This window comes from Balearica regulorum, chromosome 3 (genome assembly GCF_011004875.1).
Source record: "Balearica regulorum gibbericeps isolate bBalReg1 chromosome 3, bBalReg1.pri, whole genome shotgun sequence".
NCBI lineage: Eukaryota > Metazoa > Chordata > Aves > Gruiformes > Gruidae > Balearica > Balearica regulorum.
Window position 1 is genome coordinate 105,097,617 of NC_046186.1, and position 21,784 is coordinate 105,119,400.

The window sequence follows — 21,784 nt, forward strand, 5'->3', positions numbered from 1 at the left end:
TCTCCTCTCTCCACAATCAACAGGGAAACAGCATACCTCCCAATTTTTGTGAGGGGCTTTAAACTATCTTAAGCAGCAAGCACTTCATTTGACTTCTTTGAAGCTCTTCAGAGATAAACTTCAGTACTGATATTTGTGAACTTATACCATCATTAAACTGTGCTTTTACAGGAATGATGAACCCCCACACCGGAAGTGAGAGAGATGAGTAATTTGTCCAGAATGATAAACTGAAATGAAACAAAGCTTAAAACAAATGACCTGTAAACTGCCTAAAACAAGTGACCGCTGCTTAAAGTCAAGAAAAACAAACATGTTCATCAATTATGCACCTTTCGAAATAATTCAAACAATTAAAAACACAAGAAATTTAAATCAACTGAGACAGTATGCAAAACTTACCTCACTGCCAGTGGGGTTGCAGGTTCAACTTTTGGTTTCTGTTTTTGGGCAGGTTCTTCTTCATGTTTACTCTTCCAACCAAGCCAGCCACTTGCAGTAGAAAAATGCATTAGAAGAATCATACTAACGGTCCTAAAAATCCTCAAACTATTATGCAGCTACTAAAACAAAAATAATTTAATGTAATTTTTTATGTTATTACCTGGCAGCACTAAATAATGCTGAAGTCAGTTTACTTGCAACTGCTAAGGCAACGTGAGACAACAGTGGCTGTGAGCTACCCTGAAAGAAAGGAATAAAGTGTTTAGAAAGTCAAGAAATAGTCAGCTGTGAGACACCCTGAAACAAAGGAACAAAGTGTTTCAAAAGCCAAGAAATAGTTCTTACACTGAACTCAACTGCAGAATAGTTTTTCAGGCCTCCTATGGACTTTCAGCTCAGAAAGCATAGCTTTAAGACTCTGCAAAATTTTAATTCATTGCCCCCAGAAAAGCCATTCTGACATCTCTTTACCATTTCAAAATCCTCCTGCAAGTCACTGGTAGCTCAGTATGTTTGTCTGCAACAGAAGTTGAAAAAACCCTGTGTATGATTTATCATGGAGAGTTAGCTGGTGTATGGCTTTGGCATCCTTGCAAATAACGAACGTAAGCAGTTTTTTTTTTTCATAAACATATTGGAAAAGCAAGCACAAAAAAAATCAAAATTCCAATTCTAGCATTTTCAATCAACTTTTGATCCTTATAAGGATAGCACACACGTAGGGTCTGAACATACAAGTCACACAGCTACATTGCCATCCTTCTCCTCCAATAGAAAAGAGGACGACGTAAGTGTGCTACAGGTATCATTAAGCATAAGTTACAGTTTTCTTCTACAAGCAGTAGTTCCACTCTATGAAATCACCACAGTATGTATACTCAGGCCATATGTGTACACATGGAGCAAAGGCCTCCAAAAATCCATAAGATGCGTGTTTACATAAACTCAACCTAATTTTTTAAAAAAACCTTAGGTTACTTAATTGGCAATAAATTAACAACTGAAAAAATAAAAAAAATTACTATCACGTTCGTTTTAAGATAAAGAAGAAGACTTCTCATTAGCAGGACCCTGTGGTAGGTACTGCTATCACATCTACTCCAAATCATTCCAGTTTCAGAAAATCAAGAAGAGGGGGAAACATCAGCATAAAATGAACATAATACTTCAGAAATACCCATACACAAAAGACAAGGATTAATTACTCAAAGTTTCAGCAAGTCAGCTTTGTAGCACATACCTCCAGGGCAAAAAAGAAACCAGTGAAAGGATTGGATCCAACAGTAACATACTGAGACATAGCAGGTGGGCTGTTTTTTATGGCTGCATTATATCCACCTATATTGGAGGCAGTCTTCATTTGATCAAAAGGAGACAGCGTCATGATGCCTAACAAAAACATTACAGTGAATGTCTTATACTTTCAGAACAAATGCATGCAATTGCTCTAGAAGACTAAATATATTCCTATCTTCTTGACTGACCAGCCAACATTCAGGGGGAAGGGAGGAGGAGCAGCTTTTACCACAGAAATTCCAAAGAACACAGCAGAACTAACTGAATGTACTTAGGTTAATTATCAAGCACAGTAAGTTTGTTTAGAAGAACAAAGCTTCAGCTGAGTTCAGCAGCAAAAATACATCTATCAAATTCACTTCACCTGCCTCGTTAGCCCCCTTCTGACCTCTTACTGCTTTTGTGAAAAGCATTCAAGAGAAATTAAGCTTACTGTCCCTCAGATTCGCCTGTCTGACAAGAACCCGGGCTTCTGCAAATTCCTAAGGAGTGAAAGTCTTTGAGAACCTAGAAGTCACTTTGTCTTTTTTGGAAAGGAGTAATCCCAAATTTTAGTTTCTTCAGGTGCTAGACTCAGGAAAGACCCATACCAGTCTAAACTTGCCTGCCAGACACCTCTTTAACCTGGCAGAAACAGGAATAACTGCATCTTATCTAGTCTCTCTTGGCTGTCTCTTACCAAACAAGAGAGGACAAGACAGCTACAGCTGTAACACCTTTTCTCCCCTCAAGTGGAAAGAGGAGGCTCAATAAGACTAGAAGAAAAAGTGAAATATATTTTTGATGATGGTTAATGTCACTACGACAGCTATTTCTATCCAAATAATACCACTAAGTGCTCTCACCCCACATTTAACAGGACAAAAACATTCAGGTTTTTTTAAGCCAAATATAAGAAATCACATTTAATTCAATAATTTAAGCCAAATATTTGAAATTAAACAGAAATGCTTACCGATACTAGCATGGTCAACAATCGTATCCACATCTTGCAAACCCCATTTCTTATAAGCTAATGGTGGAGGCTGCACATTCTCATTGCCAGATGCTGCAGCTGACAAAAGTTGATAAAACACAAAAAAATTCCTACTGAGTCAAAGACAAAGAAATAGCATAACAGAGGGGGGAGAAATTGAAGGAATCTGAAGCCAGAAAATAACTTAGTTTTAAATTAACGTACATCTGAACATCTGCTGAGCTAAAATGGCCTTTTGAATTACATACCTTAATGAAATTAAAACATTTTTTAAAATTAACTGAATAAAATTGCACAAGATATTACATCACACCTATATTTTGTACTTGCTGAGAGCTTTGTTTTACTAGTCACTTATGGTTTAATATCGTGTACAATTTGAAAAATGCTACTACAATTTACTTCCGTGGTCTGGGCATGTTTAAGTGGAAACTCCCCTACCAAAGCACTTGCAAAGTCAGCACGTTCACTAGGTATGTAACAGTGTGAGGTAAGAACAGTGGTAAAACTAAAGCAATGACTGAAACTCTTCAAAATACCTATTATGACAAACATCAATGACCAAGAATGAAAGAAGATAGAGCACTCTGGCTGCAGATATTACAACCAGCTGTAAGTGCTTCTCTGCAAATGGTGATCACTCATTGCAAGATTAGAACATGTTCTGGTTGTGAAAGTAGATGGATACTTCTCATTACAATGTCTGTCTCTTCTTTCTTATTTGTTGCATGATTCACAGAATATCAGTTTTTAAAGTTCTGACTTAGACGAGTTTTGCCTTCTCCTATGTTCCATGGAAATGCTACCTTTTCATTAAGAGGATAAGAACAGACATTACCAGATAGACCCAGGGAACCATTTAGCATGGTAGATCAGGATCCGAGCAGATCTAAAACCAGATGTCTAGGGAAGACTATTAGAACAAGGACACATACCTGATGTTTCCCTTAAACCAGCTTCTAAAGAGACCTCAGCCAGAGGTAAGCTCCAAGCACTCAGTAAAGCTCCATAGCTTGCTTCTCCACTAATCTGTCAGTTTTCCTCTGAGCCCAAGCAAGCTTTTAGCATCCACATCAACCTCAAGCAAAGAATTCCACAATTTAACCTCACACTGCATAAACACCCATCTACTTTTTATTTCGAATTTACTATCACCTAGCTTCATTTCATGCCACTTCATCCTGAGCTGGAAAAAAGAGTGAACAATCCATTCCTATTGGCCATCCCCATATGATTCAGAGAAGAGCTGTCTCGCTATAGTATTATTTACCACTCATCCCTTCTATGTAAGATTCAAGCCTTAGTTTAAGGGTGCTGCTGTCCCAACAGTTCCTAATGCTGTCAGATTCATTGCGCTTCCCACCTACACCCAGCCTTACAGCTGTCTGATGATGTGGCCTGCTGTATGGGAAACAAGAATCTGACAAATATGAAGTTCAGTGAGAACAACCATCAGGAAATTGCAAAAAAAGGTTGCCCAAAGAGGCTGTGGATGCCCCATCCCTGGAAGTGTTTAAGACCAGGTTGGATGAGGCTTTGGGCAACGTGGTCTAGTGGAGGGTGTCCCTGCCCACAGCAGGGTGGTTGGAACTAGATGATCTTTGAGGTCCCTTCCAACCCTAACCATTCTACGATTCTATGAAATTCGGGGGAACAATTCAGCAACAGCATCTGTTTAACATTTTACCTTGCAGAACTGTAACAGTGCTGTACTTGTGCAATCTACCACACAGTACTGTTACACAGTTCTCCTCTCACCCCCGGTAACTGACCCTGTTTCCAAATTAGAGTACAAACAGGCACTATACTAAAGGAACAGAATCAAAGGCTGCGCAATCAAAAACCAGGTATCAAAAGCTCTTAGACATTAACTCAAAGAGCAGGGACCATTACAGACATCATCATCACATCATTTATCACTTCCCAGAAAGTCCTTACTGGGAAGAAAGCATTTCACTGACAGTGAAATCAGCATCCTGACATCCTAAGAAGCACCTTAGCAGTACGCTGCGGGCTAACCCCAGCGGGCAGCTAAGCACCACACAACCGCTCGCTCACTCCCTCCTGAGATGGGGAAGAGAATTGGAAGAGTAAAAGTGAGAAAACTTGTGGGTTGAGATAAAGACAGTTTAACAGGTAAAGCAAAAGCTCTGCATGCAAGCAAAGCAAAATAAGGAACTCATTCACTACTTCCGATCAGCAGACAAGCATTTAGCTGTATCCAGGAAAGTAGGGCTTAATCACACGTAACTCTTACTTGGGAAGTCAAATGCCATAACTCTGAATGTTCCTCCACTTCGTCCTCCCCTCCTCCCAGCTTTTATCACCAGGCATAACATCACATGGCATGGAATAGCCCTTTGGTCAGTTGGGTCACCTGTCCCAGCTGTGTCCCCTCCCAATTTCTGGTGAACCCCCAGCCTGCTCGCTGGCGGGGCAGCGTGCAGAACAGAAGCAGCCTTGATGCTGTGTAAGCACTGTTCAGCAATAGCTAAAACATCAGTCTGTTATCAACACTGCTTTCATCACAAATCCAGAACACAGCACCATACCAGCTAGTACGAAGAAAATTAACTCTATCCCAGCCAAAACCAGTATAGAGTATTGTGGTAAGAACATACAAGACAGGCAATGCTACTCAGACAAACTTATGCTCCAAGAACATTTTCTGTAGAAGACGACATTTCCTTGTATGCAGCAGATGCCTATATACTGATGGACAAGCAAGGAAGATCCAAATTCCACCTTGATTTGATATTTAACAAACATAAGTAAATTTCATGTAAAATACTATTAACAGAGTCAGAAATAAACATTTCCTCTTAAACGTACCTCTTGCTACCTGATTGCGACATGCACGAAGGGACTGAAAGAGGCTGAAACCATCAATTGTCACAATCGCTGCTGGGTACAAGATACTTAGTTCTTCATTCTGTGGAAGAAAATGAGAGAAGGGAGACAAAAAAATGAATCACTGCTACTGTTATAATAGCTTCTTTTCTAGCTTTTTACACTGTTAACTACACGAAGATGAGGATTACATCCAGAGAGTTAATATCTAACAAACACTAGGCAACAGAATAAGATAAAACTACAGAAATTCAGTATTAAACCATACAGTATATGAATAAGTTATTTAGGCAAATAATTTTATATTTTTATCTGCTTTCAATGACTTTTATGTTTGCTTAATATATTTACTGGCTTAGGGAGAAAAGACGAAAGTTATAGTAGCTTGTGAAAGCCACAGAAAAACAAGTTTACCTAGAATGCAAGTACCGAGGGTTTATGAATCAAATTCTGAAACTGGATTAGCGCCTGAATTACTACTTGGGCACATAAATGCTGATTTGGTGATATAAATTCAAGACTCGAATTCCTTAATGCTTCTGTATTTCAAAACCGATCGCAAAATGTCATGCAAAATCGCACAAGCATTTGTATAAAGCAAACTTGGAAATTTCTGTAACTTCATTAGTTTTCTGCATAAAGCACGCCAAGTCAGCCAAGAGCAAGGAAAGCTGGCTTTTCTACTCAATAGCTTAAGCTCTGCAAGAGCCTCCTCTGCAGGAATTACTCATAATGACATGCAGGTTCCTAGCACTATCTCCTATAAAGATTGTTTTAATTTTCAGCTATCTTCTCTGTGAAATAATTAAAGTAAGTTCTTATGAATGAGTACATATAGCTCTTGCAACCAGTCAAGTTGCATTTCCTCCTTTCATCCATATATTATGCGAGTCCAGAGGAGGGCCACGAAGCTGATTGGAGGGATGGAGCACCTCTCCTATGAGGACAGGCTGAGAGAGTTGGGGTTGTTCAGCCTGGAGAAAAGGCAGCTCCAGGGAGATCTAATTGGGGCTTACCAGTTTCTGAAGGGGGCCTACAGGAAAGATGGTGAGGGACTGTTTATGAGGGAGTGTAGTGACAGGACAAGGGGTAATGGGTTCAAGCTGAAGGAGGGTCAATTTAGATTAGATATTAGGAAGAAATTCTTCACTATGAGGGTGGTGAGGCACTGGAACAGGTTGCCCAAAGAGGTTGTGGAGGCCCCATCCCTGGAAGTGTTCAAGGCCAGGTTGGATGAGGCTTTGGGCAACCTGGTCTAGTGGAGGGTGTCCCTGCCCATGGCAGGGGGGTTGGAACTAGATGATCTTTGAGGTCCCTTCCAACCCAAACCATTCTATGATTATTGTATTTTGTGCACATACACGAATAAACGGGAAATGAATGAAGCCTTCCTTTCTAAGGTTATCATAGAGAAAAACAGAACAAATCCATAGAGCGAACTAAATACTCCAAAAAATAAAAAGAAATTCTGAATCCTCAAACTATACAGGCACGAATACTTCTAGAACAAGAAATCCAGAGTCTCTTGTTCTAAGGAATTGTCCACCCATCAAAAACTGGTAAAGGACATAGAGGATTCACAGAGAAGACTCCCTTCCACACCCCATAACACTGCCACTTCGCTTTTGAAATAATCTGACAAAACCTGTTCTGTGACACCAGGATGCCTGGGAATTTCATAGGTTCTGCATTTAAGCTGCAGGACAGGATCTTCATTTAAAAGCTGTGCAAGAAGCAGTACTCCACTCTGGAAGAGAAAGAATAACGAGTATAAACATTCCTGTCCCTTTTCTTAGGGAGGCAAAAAGCACTATCTGCAGAAACAGAAGTTTTCTAGAAATAGATGTTTATTACAATCGCTTGCTTGTGGGCCTGCCATGCTGAGAAACATACCTCGGTGTAAAAACGAACGTAGCCAGAGGTGAAGCCGACCACAATGCAGGTCCAGTCAGGACGGCCTGTGGAACTCCTATTTCACAAAAACATACTAAAAGTTAAAAACAAATCCTGCTCTAAGCTACAGACATACAGAAGTGTAATGTAAGGAGACTGATGATGCATATATATAAGAATATTAATCCTTACCTCTTCTGACTTGCTAATGGGATACACAATACACTACTCACGCATTCACTAGAAACAGAAAGACAAAACTAATAAGCATATTTTTTCTCCAGTTGTGAAATTTTGCTCTACACAAGAGAGATCTTACTAAGTCAGCATTTTTAATATTTCAACAATATAGTAATGCAGCACACAATGTATCAAATTCATACTAAAAAGGTGAAAAACACCTTTTCATTTTAAGGACATTTTCAATTACAAGTTCAAGAATGCCCAAATAGATTGCATGATTGCTTATTACACCTTGTTAATGTAGTCTTTCATCATTCACAGACTGATTATTCTGCCAGTACTCTTCAGTAAAGATTCTTATCTAAAGTAATTTTTTTCTGATCTACAATGATATACCAAGAACAACCACTTTTTTTATATAAAACAACTGAACCACACTTATCAAAATAAATTTTTGAAATGCATTACACAATTCTTATATCCATTGCATTTCACCACTTTATAATTTGAGAGCATTTGAAGAGCTAACATGGTCTTCCCAGTTAATACAATAACTGAGCATGCTCAATGCACAGCAGGCAAAACATGCAGAAAGCAAGCAGATGAGCAGGCTTCAACATCTCAAAACAAATGTTGTTTAATTGTTACCACGATAGAAAGTTTTACACTGTCTGGGGAAACAGAAGCAGTACAAAGGTTTTATGAAAGAGTATATAATAAATTCAGAATGACATCCCAAACAGGACTTCAAGCATAAATGCTTGCAGTACTGTTGATTATTTGCATTGCAGGTAACCTCCATTCCCCAAGGGGTGATTAAATAATCAGGCTAGACAATTACAGAAGAAAAGCTTTCTAAATGCAAGTTTGTCATGAGTTACAATTCAATTACAACTATAAAGCAATGTTAAGTATCTCAGTGAAATCTCATCTTCCAATAGCAAAGCTTAGCCACCACAGAACGTTATCAGTCGAAGGCAACTTTGGGCAAGAAAAAAAATAGTCAAGTCTTACAACAATCTGACAGTAATTGCCGTATTTACACTTCCACAGAAATAGAACCTTCACCTACTGGAAACACTCACAAACCTTAAATCAAGATGTAGTGAATATAACCGTGCCTATCTAAAGCAAGCTACCTTTTCCATATGATAGTGTCTCTTGGGGCTGTAACAGTAGTAAAAAACAAAACCCAAACAGAATTTCTTTTCCTTTTTTTCTGTTTTTAAATAAAAGATGATAGGGTAATTTCAGTGGTAGTATGAGGGGGAAAAAAAAACCCTTAAAGAGATGCACATAAAAGAGTTTAAAAGTGTAGCAACAGCAGGTTTACAAAAAAGGATTATGTTTTTTACAGACTGGAGAGAGGCTGATTAAGTCAACACCTCCTGCAGCATAACAGAAGGTTGAAGCCAACAGGGAGCATGTTCAAAGACAGACAGCAACTCAAGGCTGCAGACTTAATAACGAAACGCAAAATCCTCTTCCATATGGGAGATTCGAGAAAGTGTCTGTCTGGTTATCTGAAGACAGATCGAGCAGAGATACTGTATAAATACCAAACGTATGACCAAAGCAAATTTTCCAAGTATGCTAAATGACTTAGAGCCCAAAACCATTTCTCGATGAGAGAGATGACTTTATATTTGCTTGAGCTTATGAAAGTGAAAAGAATTACTTCTAAGCCAACTTCATACATTTTCCGTTGCAACATCCCCGAACAAAATTTCATCCCCACTAGAAAAGTAGATTTTTTTACAAAAAAGGTACTTTTTTTTTCTATCTATAACAGAAACTTATAAAAAGCATGATAAGCCAGATCTATTAAAATGTCTAAATTACATGCAAATACACTGATTTGCACAGACTGTACCTCTGTTAATTTGTATGAACCTGTCCAGAGATATCACACTATGCATGAAGAGTGACCTTTGCAGACAATGTTTCTGATCACCCAGATCACTCCATTTCTGTTTTCAACATTAAAATGCATAAGACCATGAATGCACTTGGACAAAAGAAAAAAAAAAAAAGAAAAAAGTACAAGTAAAAAGCATATACTACTAATTATTAAGCATAAAAATGACAATTTAATCACAGCTGCATTTCAAGACCTACCCTTCTTCAACATTCAGAGAGCCGCTCCAGCCAACAGCATATTGCATTTCCTCTTTTCCCTTGTCACTGTGCTTCCATTTAGCTGCCATTAAGAATAAAGACACCATCTATAAAACTGTAATGTTTTTGCATCTCACAGATGTAGTTCTATTCCTAATCCTTCTCTTCTGTACAATACATCCTACTGCACTTAAGTACCAATTACAAACCTTGAAGACCATAAAAATAACACTACATTTTCAGTGACTTTTCTGAAGAAGTCTCATGTTTTCTCAGAACTGTACGTGGAACGACATACTACTAAAATTCTGAAACACCTATTTTGTTCAAAAAGATTTATACAGTAATATTTACTTCATCACATTTTAAAAGGTTCAATTAATGAAACAAGGATCCTTAGGAGAAAAGTACTAAGCAAGGGCAAACTTATTCTGTGAAGATTACTGAAGATGATCTTAAACAAATAACGAATTTTAATTCTAACTGCCAAGAAGGACATGGGAATCCTGCATTAATTCTGACAATTTTAAATCATTGCATCATAACAAAGATTAGAAAATACTACACTTTGTTATTCACAGGGTGCTACTACAGCTGATATTTGATTGTTGAATCATCCCCAGGTGCCACTGGACAACTAAAAAAAGTTAGTATTGGGTGCCATCTGTCTGACACCTAAAACCTGAGAAACAGGGACACTTCTGCCACTGTGTGGTACAGTTGCCACTGTGCAGTTCAGCAGAAGCAGTTCTCCAGCAGGTTAACAAAATCACCTCCTTATTCTTGATTCGGTAAGAACTTTCTGAAGAGTACTGTTATTTTTCATTTTTTATGAAAAATTAGCAACTAATCTACATCAGTTTTGGAACACACAGCTTTGCAGGGAATGACAAATGCAGCATGACAACTCAATGCAATCTGCCTAATTATGCAACTCTGAGCTTCAACAGCCTGTTTTTGTTTTAAAATGGTAAAATATTCCCTGTATCAGGAGGTTTCCCTTCATCATGCTCAGATACCACCAAGAGCAGCTGTTAACAGCACCAGCACCCTAGGCAATAGCATTTATGTAAACAGCAGCTGGCTAATCAGCATTCATATATTACTAAGGGTAAAAGTTCCAAGAGCCCTACTTTAGAGCAAAATATAAAGCCACCCATTCTTCAAGATGGAGAAGAATCTTCTATCAAACGTGGAAATCTCAAAAACAAACCACCTCAATATTCCCTCCTCCAAGTGACCCTGGCTCAGTTAGCTCATTTTTTTCAAGGGAAAAGAAAAATAAGGTCAAGTATTTCTTAATGGCCATAATTAATACAAAAGTTTTGTTGTTCTTATTAAGCACAATTAATGTCAATATCTCTGAGCATCTCAAACTGGGTAGTTATAGTATATATTAATAATACATGATAAAATAGTTTTCTCAGATCAAAATATAGCTGAGAAGTAAAGACAAAACAACTTACTTGCCAAGCAGTACCTAGAAAATGCATGATGAGTACTATAAAAAACAGTCCAAAATTCATGAAGGTATGACTTGGGTGGTAAGCAGATGAAGTTGGGAAAACAAATCTCATCCTGATTACTATTAAGTGTACTAGCATATATACTTAGTAGAATGTATACTTACGCACTAAAAAGACTGCTTTCTGTTCATTAGCTATTACCATCAGGTCATTTGTTGGTGACAAGGACAACACACAGTCCTGAAGCCAGTAATTTCTCTGGTTCTTGGAATTAGATTCCTCTTCTTCCTACATGTAAAGCTTTAGTCAATGTCTGCAAGAATTTTTAAGCATGGAACTTGCAAGATTCATGACAACTACTTGACTTGCCCTCAATATCAGTGCTGAATGGACTATTACTTATCTAGTCACCAGAGCTCCAACTTGCATGAAAAGCCATGAGAAATGCATCAACCTTACACTAATTCTATCTGTATATTTACAGAACAGAAAACAAAGAAGTACTCATCACTAACTATACTTCTCAAAATCTTCTCCTTTCACCAAAAAGACACTAGAAGAATGAGACTTAAAGTTTTATTATTAGTGACTGGAAAGAATCACTTTATTTATTCTCATTATAATCCATACTCGAACAATTTATCCAAGCTCATACACAGACCAGCATTAAGTAAATATCTGCATATGTGAAGAAAGTAATGAAGCTGGCATTCAAGACTAAAGTCTCATGGCAACATGCAACAGGTATCATGTGCCTTTCCACAACAAGGAACTTTACAAAGAAACAAATTCAAACCAAGTGCCAAGTTTAAAGGGTTTAATGATGGGTAAGTGAAGACTTCGATACCATTGTTATGTATAAAAGCAAAAACCATCTTTTTTTCTCAGAGCAACAAGCCAAATACTCGATTGTGGAACAAGTTATCTCCTGCTAACCATAGTTCAAAGGCAGGAAATAGGTAATAGGCTTTGAGCAGGCTGCCACAAGGTCGCTCAAAGATGATTCTCCTGCTTTCTTACCTCCATCCTCCTACCCTGATCACAGCAATACAAACACCTTCCCTTGTCCACAGTCTCCATTTCCACAGCCACATATCCAATCCTACCTCCTCCTAGCTCTCAAAAAATATCGCTCCATCCTCTAGTATCTCAGCAGCTATGCACAAATAAAAAACCCAACAACTTCAGTGTGATCATTTTCTGATCTGTGCAATTTATTCTGTTGTAATAAAGTTGTACCTACTTGAAAATATATACATTTACTCCCAAAAGGGAAAAAATGTAGGAAGAATTTGCATATCATACTCAATCGGCTATTCATTGTATTTATTTCTTCTCAAAAGGCTGTACCATAAAAACAGTCACTTTGTGCACATAAGAATATTTCGTATATCCATGACAAGGTCTACATTAGCACACTACAAACATCCTGCTAACTACCTTGTCCACAGGATCTCTTGATTTGTGCAAGACAATAACCTACTTTCATGTCATTTTTGTCTGTTGATGGATGCCAAACTCTATAGCAACATTTTTTCCCTAATTACTGGCATTTTTCAAGACTTCACAAAAAGGTGATGAAGTTGTCTGGGATGCTCATGACAACTTTAACTCCTCATGACAGAGATAGATGTGTCGTGTCCAAAAACCACATAACCAAAACCCAAAGAAAAGTCTTGTACTAATTTTTAATGTAATGATTTTCAAACTGAGGAAAATGAAACAGAAATTAAAGGCTTGTTTAAAGATTAAAAGGAATTAAAATTATATCTCAGACAGAGAACCTAATAAAATTATCTGTATGCATAAATAAATAACTTGAAATCTAAAGACATAAAATATGGCCATCTTCTATTAGTGACAAAAATAAGGTAAGGGTTAAAACAGGAAAAACACTGAACCTGTCAAAAGAAACTATTTTAAAAGATGAAAGAATTATTAAAATCAGTATTTAAGACAAGATTTGAACACCATCATTCCTACAAAATAGCTAATCAGTTCCATAAAGACACGTTACAGAAGAAAACTTTTTAAAAATTTTAATTTTTTATTATTATTATTTTCAATGCCTCCTCAGAAGTTGCTGTGTTCCACGAAATAGATACTTGTCCAGGTTACTTGAGTAATCCCAAGAAAATATGCATTTCACACCAACTACAACACACATCAACCAACAGTTAAAAGTTTTAACAAGGGAATTCATTGTTATATTATACTAATAATTCTCAACTCTGTGCTAGACTGATGCACACATTTTGGCGTGTGTTCAGACATACAGACTCACGTATTTATATGCTCCTACGCAGAAAAAAAAACTGTTATCCACAGCAAACAGGTTGTTCGTTCTGAAGAATCTGACCTGGAACCATTAGCAACTTTGGAGGAAAACATGTAAGCGGAGGAGAAAGAAGTCTTCAGCAAGAATGGTATGAACTACCTGGCAGAAGAGTCTGATGTTTTAAGGAAAAGAGTGAAAAATAAGACTATTCGAATCTAGCAACACCTGCTGGTTCTATCAAATTACAACATAAGTAGAAAAAAAAAAGCATTTGTTCTCCTGATTAAGGAAGTTATAAACATTACGCACATCTAACAACGACATGGCCTGAGAAACACACCCATTTCATGGCAATTATAGTGGAGCTGAATATCTATCCTATTTAAAAGTTTTTATACTCTTGTCATTCCCCCATTGGCGTCAGCGATTCACCCCTGGGAGACACCATGCTTGCTTCAACTTGTCACCTCAGCTGAAAAATCTGTTTCCCTGCTGCAGTAAGTAGTTACAAAGATAATGCCCAACTCCTTGGGCATACTTCCTGTATACCAAGATAAAGACAGCAGATAAGAGAGTTTTGTTAGCAGAATGAAGTCTGGATTCCTCAGTCCACCCCATCAGCTCTCTCTAACAGGGAATTAATCAAGCAATTCTGTTCAGATGATTCATTCCAGTGCAGAGGATTTCTACACAGACAGCTTCCCTAACATCTTATGCAAGTCAGCTGGTAGCTAGAAGTCTCAGCCTTACCAACAATTATAGATTAGCTGTGTTATTCTTAGCTGAACTAGTTGGGTAGAGGGATGTTTTTCCCCCTTTAAAGAGCAACTGTGCTGCCCCATCCTATGTAGGCAATTTGATCCCTCCTGTAACACCATGCTCGCATCACAACATAAAAGGAACACTACATGATCATTAGGAAGATGCTTCTACCAGTGTGTCAGGAGTTTTTGATTTATATTAATTCATGGTAGATTATCATTACTCCACTGTTATGCCCTACCGTCTCTGCCTAGCTATAGGACAAAAAAGATGTCTGCAGCTGCAGCAGCACAGAAAGATGTGTGTATACTCTAGTGAGAAAAAACCTACACAATACAAGAATATAAGTGACTATCACAATAGGTAACATTCAAGCTATATTTAGAAACAATTACAGGAGCAAGGAACAAACAAGCAGTCACATTGAAAACACCGGTCAAGATCCTTCTTGCCGAGGTGATAGCTATACAGGAGAAAAAAAACAACACACAAACAAATGAAGTCCTTTAAATAGGCAAGTTAGCAATGAAAATCTATATATGTATACACACATATATAAACAAACTTACAGGTTCTTGTGATTCTGCTTCATCCCAGGCTCCCCAGCCACCATCTTCCCAGCTCGTTGATTTGCCTGCTTTAAGAAAAGGAAAAAAAAAAAAAAAAAAAAAGAGAGAGAACAGTTTGTCACAGGAATACAGCACAGGCAATGAAAAACACAATCAAAAAGGATGCTAGTGGTTGTTTTCCTTTCCCCGCCAATGCATTATAACTTTGTTTATGGCAGATACTGAACGAGTTCTACAGAAAGAACCATGAAGGGGTAGGAATGGGTGTTTTATTTATCTGTATTTACTTCCATTTTTGACACTATGGATAAGTAATAATAGAAGATGTAACCTAAGTACAAACTGGAAACAGGTGTAACGACACCTGTGTCCAATTAATTCTGACAGTCTGCATCTAGAAATCACGGCAAGTAACATCCTACAGTGCCTGGTACAACAGATCATTGATCCTTCCACAGGGCCTCTCTGCACCTTACCAAAACAAATTATTCAATCAAATTTGTTTTTTTCTCAGCTTTTCCACAGCCATTTCAAAAGATCCAAGACATATTTGTAGTTTTATACAGCAACCTGAAGCAAAGAGTGAGCACATAAGGGGGGAAACCTTCTGCGTCCACTTGACAAAACTCTCCAGCAGAGACCTAAGACTTCACTGTAAAATTTAAGCTTTAGCTTGATTTATCTATTTATCACTACTCCAAAGGCAACAAAAGCCCCACCTTGTACATATTAGGCAGCTACAGAGGGAAAGTAAGAGAATAGCAGGGTCTCTCCAACCCTTCAGGACTTCATGTATACGCCCCCAGGTATCTTACTAAGTGACACAGGAAGACCTGTAACACCACAACAACCACATACGCACAATTTTATGATAAACAGTATTTCTATAAGTATCTTTCTTTCTATAATGGTGGATTTTGGGTTGGTTTAAGTCAATTGCAGGATCAGCCAGTAGCGATGTAATTTAAGGGAATGACAGTACACGGAAATTAGTCTGTGCAACAAAACATCTGAACCCAGGATAACACAGATACCACCACCACCCCCAAAGCTGCCTCTGAGGGGAAAATGAGGACAAGAACCTTCGCTATTCACCTTTTTGCAAGACAACACAGAGGAAAATTAACAACGCACTGATCAGTTTCAATTATGTCATTCAGAAACCTCAGAGAAACCACAAGCTTACAAAATGCCTCAAACACCAGAGGAAACTGAGATTCATATAGACAGGCTTGCTTCTCAGGTATCTTACAAGAATTAATGTATTAATTACAATTAATTATAAGAATTAATGTATTAGTCACATAAAAAACATCTGAAATGCTTTCATCTAAAAAATTACAGAATTTGATGTGAATTTAAAAGCCTAAGCAAAGGGCAATTATGCACAGGCATTTAGTAGTAAAAGATGTACAATTCTCAACCACCACCATCACTGGGACGAGTCAAGAAGCACCACTGTAGTTCAGTAGAAAATCCAAGCACTGACTCCCATCCAGAAGCACTAACATGAAATGTGAAGCACTAACACCAGTAAGACTTCAAGACTTTTCCAAGGATTTCTTTCAAGTTTTTCATTAACTGATATCATGGCTATTTTGACCTTAAGAAGTTTAAATGCCATGTCTCAAATTAGTTTAAATTTAGTTTTAAGCAAGCGAGATTTTGCCATTTTGGATGGTCAAACAGTCCAGACAAGAAGGTTTGTATCAAGAACACTCCAATTTTACTGGGTCTGAAAACTCTGGTTCCTTTACCACCAAAGAAAGGCAGAATCCAGTACAACAAACAGAATTTTGCATTCTATTTTGGCAGATTTTTAAGCTTCTGTATGACTAAGACAAAAAACTTAAAAAAATATTTTAGCTTAAGAAAGAAACCTTCCACCAATGCTGTTGAAAAGGTATTTCACAAGATGGTAGAAGACAAAACGCCCACTCCATGAATAACCTTTGTTAAAATTGAAAGGTTTGTACCATCTACAAAATGGGTGAGTCAGCCAGTTCTACTGCATCATCATCAATACAGATCTGACTGTACTGTTATTTCAGGCGTAACTATACAAGCAACAAGCTTCCGAGGGTCATCATCTCATCTTGTATTTGTCATCGAGAATTTTCCAGTGTACAAATATATAAAGGACAATTATGGCAAATACTTCTGAATATCAACTGCAAGAAGAAAGTAGTAACTAACTTCAATGTTTAATTTAAGATAGCTAATAAAATGCTACTTCTGTTTGCATTTTATTATCTCAAAAAGCAACAAAATCTCCTTCCTATAAAATTCAGAGAGGAAAGAAATCTGTCAGTGTGCCACAGTCCAGAGAGAAACATAACCTTATCCAAGAAACACAGTTGGGGCCAATGCGTTTCGCACAGCACAGACCAACCTTTCCAAGAAACCTCAGCCACTTCAACTCCGAGACTGAACACCCAACATAAAACTTTAACTGTGAGGATCTTGCTGCCTCTTTGCAAACAGCTACATTCTCATGGTTGTTGTCATCCTCCTTGGATGAAGCTAGATCAATCAATAAAGGATGGAAAACTGAGGTAATGGTGAGGCACCACCTCACTGATGAAGCTGTGGAGATCTTTCAGAACTGTGATCTGCTCTGCAAAGCCAGCATCTCCTCCAACTTACAAGGCTTTACAAGCTTGCTGCTTCATATCCAGACTCCACATTTTATAGACTGACCCTGCATGCACTGATTGTATGTATTGCTCAAGCTCATTCTTTCCTTCTTTCCATACATTAATTCTTTAAAAAAAAAATTAAAAATAAAATTGTTTCCTTATCCACTTCATTCAGACACTTCACCTGTGCAATGGCTAGCAAAGCAGGGTATTAAACAATAGACAAGTAATCTCTGAAACAACAGACAGAGAAGCAACAGAGGGATACACCTGTCATACTTTAACTCAAAGCACACTGTTACTCACTTGTGCCAGTGAATTACAAAATACCCCACAGAAGCTGTCAGCTTCCAGAGACTTTCCCATCTACCAGCACCTAGCAGTGCTGGTCAAGTGAGAGATGACAGAGGATCTAAGTTCTGTCTACAATGGAGATTTTGAAGAAATACCCCACTGTTCCCTTTAGATAATGTCTTACATTCCACAGTTGCTAGTTCTAATCTGTAATGTTACTAATAGCCAATACATAAACAAGCCCTAAACAGTTCTTGACTTGCAACATACTAATTTTTTCCGGTCCACTGTCCGGGAAAAAAAACCCAAGCTTTCCTGTGCAAACTTACATTTCTATTCATCTCCATCTCTGACTAGTAGTAGATGTCTGGTAAACAGTTCTCTGTATTTTGATAAAGCAGCAGCAATATGTCAGATTTTGCTTTACTGTGGAGATTGCAAAAGTAACAGTTCATCTACTGGGCCTACAAGAACCACTTCACCCTTTAATTTGAAGCACATCGCATTAAAGCTCTATCATCAGCACATTTGAAACTTTTGAGCTGCTTTAAATGCTGCATGTTTGCAACATTGGTGTTAACGTGTAAGAAAATTTGTTTCAAGCATATTTATTATAAACTTAAGACCCAAAGGAATAATTTCTACCAATAAGCATGTTTTGTTTAAATAACAAGAGGAAAGAGAAACCTACGCAACAGATTCAGACCAATGAGGTCTAGTTGAATTTGACCTGTTACATGCCAATATGAAAGATGTTTTTACTCAGTCTGAGACTTCTACCCCAAATCACAGAATATCTGAGTGCAGAAAACTGCCAGTGTCCTCCCTTCCAGAGCAGCATGATGACCTGGGGCAGGCAGCAGAAGCCTTTCCCTCCTGCCCTCACCTCTACGTTCCAGCTCTCTGCAGCAGGTACCAGAAGACACGGTTGGCACGAGCTTGCCCAGAAGCCTCTATATTTGCCCAAGTGGAAGAGCATGTGTTGAAAACTGGACCCCCAAAGCCACAAAGATCAAACTAACCCTACCTATAGTGATATATAGCTTTAAAACAAGCAAGTTTATGTTCATAAAATTTTTTTTTGTAATATATAAGAAAAATTTCAACTCATGCACAAGCTAATAATCTGTGCTCAACAAGCTTTGGATTATTGGCCATAAGTATCAAGTTGCATCAGCCAAAAATCTAATACTTATTGTACACTTTGTACGTATAAAAATGCTAAATAAAGTCATGCATCAATTTGTTTCATAACTTAATGAACTGGGTTTGGCTGGGATAGAGTTAATCTTCTCCATAGTAGCTGGTATGGTGCTGTGGTCTGGATTTGTGATGATGTATACACAGTAATGTTTCAGTTATTGCTGAAAAGTGCTTACATGGTGTCCAGGCCGCTTCTGTCTCTCACACTGCCCTGACAGCAAGCAGGCTGGAGGTGCACAAGAAGTTGGACAGGGACAATGGACAGGTGACCCTAATTGACCAAAGGGATATCCCATACCATATGATGTCATGCCCACTGATAAAATCTGGGAGGAGAGAAGGAGGGAGGGAGAGAGAGGGGTGAGGTTCAAAGTTACAGCGTTTGTTTTTCCAAGTCACTGTTACACGTGATGGAGCCCTGCTTTCCTGGGGATGGCTGAACACCTGCCTGCCCATGGGAAGTGATGAATGAATTCCTTGTCTTGCTTTGATTGCATGCAGAGCTTTTGCTTTGCCTATTAAGCTGTCTTTATCTCAAGCCACAAGTTTTCTCACTTTTACCCATCCACTCCTCTTCCTCATCCCACTGTAGGGGGAAGTGAGCGAGCGGCTACCTACTGCAGTTAAACCACGACACCTAATTGCATGTGCGTAGCTTGCTGGGTTTATGATCTTCCAGCATGTTTTCCATCCATGCTTTAAGAATTTATAAAATTAAAAAGCAATCATTGCTTGCACTATTACTTAAGTTCAAGAGTTTCAGATTTTTTCTATGTATATTTACTGCAATTCTGATACCTCTGCATTACATAATTAGTAAAGAAACAGAAACAGTTTCTCTTCAGGCCAAGGAATTTTAGAAATAGTTTTTAATCTTCTTGCTATTCAGTAATCCTAGGCCATTTATTTCCAAAGCTCCTCCACCATAGGGACTGACAAATATAATAAGCTGTTTTGCCAGCATTCCTAGGAAGCCCATTTTGAGACTAGGATCACATTTGTTTTCTCTACGTAAATGAGGGGAAAAAAAGATGACACTCAAACTAAGTTAGCTCGCTAATCTGAAAAAGAACCACTTGAGCAATTTCTCTTCCTTTAGATGGTCACAATTGCTTTCAACAGAATAAAAACCAACTAAGTTAAAAATAATCCAGGTACTACATAGACTCCTTAAAGTAATGCTGCAAATTTCCATGGTTTACAGTTGTAACTTCACTCCAAAGAACAAAGTTTGAGGCATCGGGGCCGGGGGGGGAAGCTTTGTGCTGCCATATAGCACAAGAAGCAAATGGAACAGATTACATACAAAATATGGTGTTTCCTCTTTCTTTCAGGTGCAAGTGAGAGCTTAAGTTATAGCAAGAAGGAGGAAGTCTATCCAGTAAAGCAGGTGCTAACGCAGAAAAAAACCCACTCAGGTGCAAAGATAATTTGGACAAAATACTCTGACGCCATTCTGTCACGTGTGTTGAGAGCACGTCATTTAGCTTTCCCTGTACCTCAGAACGTATTAACAATTACAGATCTAACAATGCAGACAGAGTGTGTATTTTTATGGTATTCTATGTGAAAATTGAAAGAAAGGAATCTTAAATTTACGTAATGCAATCTGGAAAGGGAGGATCTGATTAAAGAGGCAATACAAAAGAGTTTGTCAGAAGACTCGTCAATAGGAATATAGCAAATTCAATAAGAGGGATATAGAAACAGTTAAGAACCACCCTACTGCTAAATGCAATCTAGAATTTGATTTTGTAATGGTTTTTATTCTTTGTAACCTTGTTTGCAACTCAAATAAAAAGCCTGGCCTTCTATATTTCTGAATTAAATCAGTTGATCTGGATAAAGCAAAGTGTGCAAGCACAACTCCAAAGATGTTGTTTAGAGGAACTGGGCTGAAGAGCGCTTTTCTGGATGCTGTGAATGTAACAGGTCTGGATTTTGGAGAAGAGTTTCTCTGTCAAGCTTAAGCCATCATTCCTATTATAAAGAGAAGCAGTAAAGTGACACCTCATAGCTTTGACCAAACCCCCCAAATCAGGGAGTTGATTTTTTTTTTCTCCCCCTCCCAATAAGCAGCAGCATCTCAAAGCTGTGCGCTGTGCCACACACCACTGAAGTGACCAGCTCACTATCACAGTTGCAGGTATCTTCGCTTGGGAACATCCAACGACAAGTTTGGGTTTGGGGTTTTTAACTTATTAATTTCATTTAGGTGATGGGAGATAAACACATTTGGGAACTAAAAAACATCTGCACACCAGAAAAGGACTGATTATTTTTTTAAAAATTTCATATTAACACCCGCCAAAGTTTAGCTAGCTGCAGTCCTACCTGACTATGCCACTGAATTGTTGTCATCAAGCCTATCAAATGTTTTAAAACACACTTCAAGACCAGAATCTACTGAAGAACAGACACATCACTTTAAATAAAATGCAGTTAAATTCCTCAAATTATAAAGATTATAGAAAAATGTTATGTGTCTTTATTGATCAATTTTCTGCTCTTTCCAGTTAAATACCCATTAATTTCTTAATGCTAAAATTTTGTTACGCCTGTGAAGCTTTATCACATTTTGCAAATCAGATAGTTGTATAATGGAGTAAATTGTTACAGCTGTTTTCTGATCTAGCCAACATGCATCCCAAAACACCTTCAACACAGCAAGCTGTCAAATTAAATGTAGTGCAAATATCTATGCAAATATTTCTATTCCCGGTATTTGCACATTTCAAACAGCAGCTTTCAAAGCCACTTAGATACCACTAGGCTCAGGCTTCACAGAATATTTGTGCCTCATCATTAGCATT

The 21,784-nt window shown here is 38.0% G+C and overlaps 1 protein-coding gene across 4 annotated transcripts in view; it reads right to left on the reverse strand.

Annotated features, from left to right (window-relative positions):
* Positions 1-21,784, reverse strand: part of RAB3GAP2 (RAB3 GTPase activating non-catalytic protein subunit 2) — a 52,727-nt gene that overhangs the window by 26,085 nt on the left and 4,858 nt on the right. The window contains exons 2-12 of one of the 4 annotated variants that reach the window (XM_075749289.1): positions 14,836-14,900; positions 11,391-11,514; positions 9,761-9,842; positions 7,652-7,699; positions 7,460-7,535; positions 7,212-7,313; positions 5,549-5,648; positions 2,696-2,794; positions 1,685-1,833; positions 605-684; positions 403-492 (exon numbers count right to left, since the gene is read on the reverse strand). In XM_075749289.1, the coding sequence (XP_075605404.1) occupies positions 403-492; positions 605-684; positions 1,685-1,833; positions 2,696-2,794; positions 5,549-5,648; positions 7,212-7,313; positions 7,460-7,535; positions 7,652-7,699; positions 9,761-9,842; positions 11,391-11,514; positions 14,836-14,900 (1,015 nt within the window). Of the gene's footprint in view, positions 1-402; positions 493-604; positions 685-1,684; positions 1,834-2,695; positions 2,795-5,548; positions 5,649-7,168; positions 7,314-7,459; positions 7,536-7,651; positions 7,700-9,760; positions 9,843-11,390; positions 11,515-14,835; positions 14,904-21,784 lie in introns of all 4 variants that reach the window. The other 3 variants (XM_075749290.1, XM_075749288.1, XM_075749291.1) reach the window with 3 other exon arrangements.